General features: G+C 41.4%; 1 protein-coding gene across 2 annotated transcripts; it reads left to right on the plus strand.

The window, feature by feature from the left end:
* The first annotated feature begins 412 nt into the window (after positions 1-412).
* aaas (achalasia, adrenocortical insufficiency, alacrimia) lies at positions 413-7,210 on the plus strand. 2 transcript variants are annotated; one of them, XM_061057597.1, is made up of 17 exons: positions 413-546; positions 745-862; positions 1,052-1,179; positions 2,380-2,435; positions 2,528-2,619; positions 2,715-2,761; positions 2,960-3,058; positions 3,364-3,507; positions 3,649-3,769; positions 3,877-4,001; positions 4,242-4,302; positions 4,399-4,489; positions 5,732-5,828; positions 6,004-6,071; positions 6,173-6,254; positions 6,347-6,431; positions 6,969-7,210. In XM_061057597.1, the coding sequence occupies exons 2-17, from the start codon at positions 752-754 to the stop codon at positions 7,122-7,124; spliced, it is 1,563 nt and encodes a 520-aa protein (XP_060913580.1). In that variant the 5' UTR covers positions 413-546; positions 745-751; the 3' UTR covers positions 7,125-7,210. The 2 variants fall into 2 exon arrangements, with proteins under 2 accessions (XP_060913580.1, XP_060913581.1); XM_061057598.1 differs by having other exon boundaries at positions 5,735-5,828.
* Positions 7,211-8,045: the final 835 nt, after the last annotated feature.

The following is an 8,045-nucleotide window of genomic DNA, read 5'->3' on the forward strand; positions in this document are numbered from 1 at the left end:
GCCATGCTTGTCCTTCTGCTGCTGATGTGTCCCTGAGCAAGGCAATCTTGAGTCCCCGCGGATCCAGGGAAACTGTATTGCAGCTGACCATGCGATTTTCCATCAGTTGTTAAGAGGGGAATGTGGGATTTTCAATCTCGTGATAATATATGAACAAGATGTTTGTTTATAGAACAACATAATAAAACATGGGTTGGAAAATAGCATAAGGAAATATTTAATTTGTATGGCTAAATTAAATAAATTATTAATGTTTTTAGGGACTCCAACTTCTTAAATACAAACATTTGGTTTTCTGTTTTTTGGCTCACAGCGTGCATGCAATGTTGCTTTTTGTCCTCAAGAGGTCAGCACTTTCAGTTTTTCCTACAGCCGCACTCCGCACTGTTTGACCCATGACGCTTGCCGTACTCCACACGGCGGGATTGACGACTTGAAGCAAGGAAGCCAAAAAAGTGACCCGACGGCGTGTCGTGTAATTTATTACGCTGTCAGGAAGAGCAGAGCAAGATAACTTGACCAAAAGATTACAGATAACACTAAAGGGTAACTTTTACGGTGTATTATAGGAATGTTAAGTGATGTTGTTGACAGAGTCGGGAGGATATCGATAACAACACAGTTAGCTAGAGCCGGATAGCTAACTCAAAGTGTTAACCAGCGTGTTTTTAAAGTGTCTACATGACGTCTATCTGTGTTCACCTGGCGTTTACTTACCTGACTGAGCCCATTGTGTCTGTGCAGGGTGAAAATGTGCTCTCTCGCGTTGTTTCCCCCTCCGTTACCCTGCGGACAGACCACTCTGTGCGAGTCCAACAATGAGTTGCTGTCAGGATCCACGACTGAAGACCGGCTCAAACAGGTCTGATTCAAAACTCTGCTGCCTGTTAACACAACATTTTCAACAATAATCTACCTCTAAAAGACGCACAATGACCCCAATTTCCCAGTTGGGGTCAAGGGGTCAAGGGGTCCAAAATCACCTGAATCCCTGAGATAACAGTGTTGACTCTATAACATGTCTTTGTTATGGGTGTTGGGTATTCTGCAGGACTCCAGCCCTCTCAGTCTTCATTTCCCCCGAGAGTCTCTGAAGCTGCACAGTCGCACAGAGAGCAGCAGCAAGGCAGCCTTCCTGGACCACTCCGAGACTCTGTGGATGAGGAGTGCAGCAGCATGGTATGAAAACACAAGACATAAGAGAGATAATTCTACAATTCACTTTAGCAGACGCTTTTATCCAAAGCGACGTACATCAGAGAGTAAGTACAACACTAATCGCATTCACACACCGCCACCGAAGCAACGGGAGCAGTGCAGGGTTAAGTGTCTTGCCCGAGGACACATCGGACATGTTGCTCAGCTGGGGATCGAACCCTCGACCTTCTGACTCTACCAACTGAGCCACAGCCGCCCGTTCAGATAAGGTGTTGGAGTTACAGCATACTGTTACACATTATATCAACTCTGTGACTCAGTGTATGAGGTGCACATAGCTAAAACAAATGACGTCTGACATAAGGTAATGGGGTGGTAAAAAATAAATGCATGCAAGTTTCTTCATGTACAGCGGACAAAAACAGACTGGACAAAGCTGGTCAGGAAGGCCGGCTCAGTGGTCGGGACTTAGCAACTACCGGTCCAGCAGGTGGCAGAGGCCAGAACTCTGAACAAACTGGGTTCAATAATGACCAACCCCTGCTCACCCACTCCACGCCCTGAAGGTGAATCAAGAGCAGCACAGTTGTGCAAAACTGAGAGATACAGGAAGTCTTGTATACCAGCTGCTATAAGGTTTTACAATGCACAATAGCAGCGTGCACCTGCCAGTATAAAGAAAAGCAAACAACTACCCCTCTTATTAGGGCATTGCATTTACAAACACCTCCACCTGTAAGCCAGAACTCTCAACCCAATTAATCAATCAACTACAAAAACACTTCTGTTCTCACTACCATCATAACAATAATCACCATATCTGTTACCACTACTACTTTGCATCTGTTCATTTTTATACAACTTCTCTAGTGTTTTTTTGTTTGTTTTGTTTTTTTGTTTCTGTTGGTCCCAGTTGTTGTTTTTACTCTATTCCCCCAGTTTTTTTTTTGTTGTTGTTTTGTTTTCATTTCTTTTTTCTCTCTGTGTGCCTGTAAAATTGTCCTCCCCGTTTTATCCTTTGTATCACTGTTTGTTTTGTTATTTCACTAATAAAAGGATAAAAAAAAAAAAAGCAAACAACTGCACCTCATAGTCACTCAGATTATTTTAATCTGCCAAAATAACTTGTACCAAATATCGATCAATTCACCTTTTAAACAATTTGCAGAACCATTTTTGCCATCATTTCAAAAGTGTAACATTTATCTCTGTTCATTCCAGGCGGGACGGTGGCTTCACAGGGCTACTTAATGAAATTACAAACTCTCACACAGAAGGTACATGTGTTTTCATTAACATGAGAAACTACCTGATTGTGTTTATTCTCTTGTGTGAATATGCATCGACTCGCGTGCTTCGTTTCTCGTAGTGCCGAAATGGCTGTCAGTGAGCTCCGGTTGTATCTTGGCATTACTCCAAAGAGCGTCCTCCTTTCACGGCTCCCTGTTTCCTCATCTCACAGTGAGTTTTTGCTTGCTAGTTTAATATGAAACGATGAGACACATTTGATTACCAGTTTTTGTAGGTCTATTACCTGTTTGTCATTTTGCCTGTAGTTGAGCAGTGAGGACATGATTGCTGAGTTTTCACAGATACTGAACTGGTAAGTGCCAACGTTGTATCTGATTTTCATTTTTGCTCTCAAAGGGAGAATTATTGATGTAAAAAAAAAAAAATGTTCTGAAGAAAGTGGCATTGGAAAGAAATTCGTGTTTAATAGTTCTACAACTTTTGAGCTGCAACACTTAGTTGATACATTGCTCATCCATCTCTCCTGCTTGAATCCCTCTTGCTTGACCAGGTCTGACTGTGTGGTGCGAGCCTTTGCCTGGCATACTCACACTGATAAGTTTGCTGTAGCCCTCCTGGATGACTCCATCAAGATATACAACCCTAAAAGGTACACAGAAAAATCTCTAAAGAAGACCTCTGCTGTCCTTGTTGTGAATATGTGACTGAAGAAGTTTCAAAGCTAAAAATAACAACACGTTTAAAAATGCAGATCTTAAAGTCTTGAACATATAATTAAAATGTTGCGATAGACTTTGTAAATACTGCTAATCTTTTGTAAAGGGTAGTCCAACCTGGTGAGAGAGTCACTTTCCATGATGAAGAAAGTTTGTTCTAGTCTGTAGAAATACTTTGCTGCAACATCAAGCCTCTGTTTCTCACAACCTTATGAAACTCTTTGGCTCCGTCGCTTAGTGCCACAACTCCCACACTGAAGCACCGTCTGCAGAGGAGCGTTGCAGCTGTGCAGTGGAAGCCTCTGTGTGCCTCTGCCCTCGCCGTCGCTTGTCAAAACTGTTTACTGGTCTGGCACGTGGACCCCTGCTCGCTATCAACCAGGTATGTAATCTTGAGTTACTGCATAAAATCTGTTCACAAAATAAATGTTTTGTTTTGCATGTGGTTGCTTGAGGAACACTGCAGAAAATCTGACACTTTTTTTCTTTCTCTATCTTTCTTCTCTTGAAATAAAACATTCAGACCATCCTCTGGTTGTGCTCAAGTTCTGTCTCATCCCGGTCACTCGCCTGTCACTTCCATCGCCTGGTCTCCAAGCGGCTCTCTCCTCGTGTCGGCCTCGCCCATGGACACCGCAATGATGGTACGAGGAGGATATTACATGCGTCGATAAATGATTCAGAAAGGGGTTCACATCCTTTTTATTGTTGTTGTTTGTTTGCTACCACTGGCATCCATGTTGTCTTTCAGGTTTGGGATGTAGCTTCAGAAATCGGTGTGCCGCTTCAGCGTGTTGGAGGAGGCGGCGTCACATTCCTGTCCTGGTCCCCTGATGGTAGCCACGTCCTGGCCTCTACACCATCGGCCTTATTCAGGTTGGAAAGACAGTTTTACCTTCCCTCCATGTAGACCTACAGAAACACGAGGGAAGAGATGTGATTAATGTGTGTAGACGTGAGTCAGTGGCAGCTTGCTATGGGCCCACTCCCCTCTCGTGAATATTTATGAGCATGTAAAAGATTAGCGGCTAATCTGGAGTTTAGAAAGTGTTATACGATAATGAGTGAACACAAAGTAAAGTTTTGCGCTTGAATGAGTCAAAGTTCTTTCTTCAGGGTTTGGGAGACCAGGATGTGGACATGTGAGCGTTGGCCTGGTTTAAAAGGACGCTGCCAGGTGAGAACAATGTGTGAGAGTAAATGTTGCGTTACTTCAGATTCTTGTAGATGATGTGTTTAATGACTCATTTTGAGCTTGGTTTGTTTTGATCAGTCTGGCTGTTGGAGTCCAGATGGGAGTCGACTTCTCTTCACAGTACAGGGAGAAGCGGTCATCTATGCCCTGACCTTCACTGACGCACCAGGTTATCTGTTTTTCTTTCTACAACATAACCAGTTACTTTATTGAACGCACAGCCTTGTTGATAATGTAGTTTAACAGAAGACTGTATGAAACATGGACGTAATCTCAGTGACGTCTAGTAACAGGCAAAGAAGTGGCGTTAAGGCAAACCGCTACAAAGAAGCCCACCTGTTAGTCAAACCAGCCACGCCCCTGATTATCAAAATCTATGCAAAACTCTTATCCTTAAAAAAATGAAAATAAAAAAAATGAAAATGAAAAAGTTTTTATAAACAATCCTCCCTCATCTATGAGAATCGATAAAGAAATTAAGCTTTTGAGACCAAAACTGTGTTCGAGGCTGTAAACATTTATCTCTGCAGTGAAAATGAACATATCATTTTTTTTTTACAGATTTATTTTTGAGCTTTTATACTTAATTTAATTGAACAGTGGATCGAGTAGTAAACCAGGAAGGGAGAGAGATGGGAAGAACAGGTGGAACAGGAGCCCAGGTCAGATGTGAACCATGGCCCCCCTCTTGGAGGACTGTGGCCTCCGTACATGGGGCGGGACCTAACCACTCGCCCATCTGGGTGCAGACAAAGGGCATTCTAATGTGTATTTAATGGGCTTCTCGGGCATTTTGAAACAGTCTCAGGTGGACACCTTAGGAGCTGCACTTTTTGCACTTCTGCACAGGCTTTTTAACACCAGAGGTTACCGCCTGATTTTAAGCATGACTAGAGTGCTTCAGGAATAAGTTCTTCAACTTGAAATGAGCTAGCATTTCTGGACTTTCGGTTCTCAAGTTTCTATGTCTATGGGTTTGCAATAAAAACAATCTTAACTTGAGAGATTATCTTGTTTCGTGCTGCGACATAGAATACCTCAGTGTACACAATTTATAATCTAGAAATCTTTTACGTGTCTTAAAAATGCCGCCGCTAACGAGAAGCTAAATTATACTACACAAGAAATCAAACATGGTCCTGCTGAAACCGTGACAAGTATAAAGCTCAGTGTTAGTGACAGTCAAGTCAAGATATCATTGCAGAGTTTTACTCCTAAACATCAACTTTTTACATCTGGTGGAAAAAGGGAATCAGGCTTCTGTGTTGGCCTGCAAAAATATGTCATCCCTGCTGCACACAAGTTTGATTTAAAAAAAAAAAAAAAAGGGCGACTTGTGAAATTATGCAGGTTACTTGATCTGTGGAAAAGTTGGTTTGTAATTGACCTGAATGTTGTGCTTTTTATTCAGCAGGAGTACCTACAAGCACATCAAATGGGCCGCAGGCAGCAACAGTGTTGGCTGACCTATCAGAGACAACCTTTAACACACCAGATGGAGACATCATGTAAGAGCACTGAACTAAGTTGCTTATTGTTTGTCTTTTAGCCGACCTGCATCAAGAACATTATTCTTGTTTTTAATGAGCACAAATGAGCAGGCAGGCGGTTTGTAACACAGCAGCCACTTCACAATAGAAACATTGTTTAGTGTCAATCAACTCTGTCCAATTGTTCTGCCAGTGTGGGTGGAGAGATCCAGTCTATAGCCTGGGACCCAACAGGAGAGAGGCTCGCGGTGCTTCTCAAAGGTTTTTCTCACTTGTCTTCTTTCACAACATAAACCCCTTCACATCAGTGTTTCATTATTTTCTGTTTCTCATAACTCACCTGAGGGTTTTTGTTTTCTCAGGTGATTCTCAGGCAGCAGACCGGCCTGCAGTCATAGCTGTGTTTAAGACAAGAACCAACCCAATTTTTGAGCTTTTGCCATGGTTAGTTCTTTGTTGTATTATAGGTCTGAAGATGTTTGCATCTCATTGGGTAATACTAATGTATGTATTGAATATTTTCTGTGTCTCTGTAGTGGTTTTGTTCAAGGGGAGTCCGGCGCAGAGCCAAGACTGATGCAGTTCCACCCCATGTTTAAGCACGGAGCTCTGCTCACTGTGGTTAGTTCTTTCCTATTAAACCTGTTATGTAGTCATGTTCTTGATGTCGGGCAAAGTGAAGGTACTCAAAATGATTAGTGCAATCGCTGGCTGTTTGGAAACTTAAACTGGGATTTTTTTGATTGTGAGCACACGTGGCTAGTTCATGGTTTAGTAGCATGTTTGATGGTCAGGGTCATCAAACCTGCAGCAAACTGGGTGACCGGTGCTCGCTTCAGTAGTTAGGAGAGCTCATAATTTAATTATAGGCAAGATTAGGCCAAACGTTGAACTTTTAGTTAATTCATCTGCTTTCTGTATCTTACCCCAGTCCAGGTGAACGAGGTAACATATTAGGAATGTGATATAATAATTCAAAGTCATGATGTACTGTCTTTTTTTTAAATGAAATTGATGCCTAGATGGTAGGATACTTAACAGGTATACTTTTTTTTTGTGTCCTATAAAGTATGAAATGTATCTTAGTGAAAATGTCAGAAACCCTCTTTTCTCTGTACTCATCCAACTTAAATGTAACTTTTGTCTCTGTGTTCTCAGTGTTGGTCCAATGGAAGAATTACACACGTGCCTTTCTACTTCCTGAGTACTGGCGTCCCTCAGTTCGGCCTCAGTGGCAGTCCGTCTCTGCCACGACTTCAAGCAAGACCTGCAGACTTTGCTAATCAGTCGCTCTTTACAGAGCTCATCTCTTGACTGCCCCTCACCCACCATCACAAGCTCACAAGTTGTTATTCATATCATGGATTATCAATAAATTTGTTCAAGTTCTTCCACTATGAGGATTGTTCTGATTGCACTGTTATTAGCCTGACTGAGCCAGCTTCCTTTGAACTGGATTATTTTACATTAAAAGCTGTCATGGACAGTTTAAAAAAAGCTCCAAATCAATGCAGCAAATTCACAGATATTCACCCAGATTCTTTTAGGGTATATTATTGTGTGAATATTACAAAAAATACAAAATATAATACCAGCATACATCATATAAAATGGTATATTTCAAAGTAAATTTGTGAATTTATCCTCCTAAAATGCAATGCACATATTTCATTTAGGAGCTCCTCAGATGGAAATAATTCAAGTTGAATGTTGGTGGTGGTAGAGCAGCTCCAAATTAGTTAACTAGGAGCCAAAATATCCAATCCAAGAATCTTATTCAAATTGATTGGTTGTATTTTCAGAAGTCAAAGTTTGATTGACAGGCTACTGTGTCATCAAGCGAATGGCAATGTTTTTATTTCCTCATTGCCTAAACTATTATAGCTGATTATAGCTACCACTGTATTTTGCATGCTTAATAGATAATGTATTTTTTTGGTAAATAGAAACATCTCTATTCAATGCCTTCTTTTCTATACCTGGCAACTACATTACCCACAATGCAACACCACTGACGAAGTGGAGAGAGATTATCACAATATGCAAATAGATACTATGTAGCCTCCAACGAAGTTAAGCAGACAACAGAGGGCTAACTAACTTGACATGGTCCAGTTTTTATCTACATTTTCAAACTTGAAGTCTAACCAACATGAACTTAACTGACCACTTCATTGAACATGTTTTTGCTTATAGCTTTCTCCTAATTCTTTTTTCAGTGGTTTTGATCCATTC

Source organism: Labrus mixtus, chromosome 15 (assembly GCF_963584025.1).
Source record: "Labrus mixtus chromosome 15, fLabMix1.1, whole genome shotgun sequence".
Taxonomy (NCBI): Eukaryota; Metazoa; Chordata; class Actinopteri; order Labriformes; family Labridae; genus Labrus; species Labrus mixtus.

What these genes read in the sequence shown, in the direction of transcription:
- aaas (XM_061057597.1), top strand. Translation starts at nt 752, where the DNA reads ATGTGCTCTCTCGCGTTGTTTCCCCCTCCGTTACCCTGCGGACAGACC. An exon ending in ATGAGGAGTGCAGCAGCATG is followed by an intron (nt 1,180 to 2,379) that starts GTATGAAAACAC and finishes TGTTCATTCCAG; the next exon opens with GCGGGACGGTGGCTTCACAG. An exon ending in CCATGGACACCGCAATGATG is followed by an intron (nt 3,770 to 3,876) that starts GTACGAGGAGGA and finishes GTTGTCTTTCAG; the next exon opens with GTTTGGGATGTAGCTTCAGA.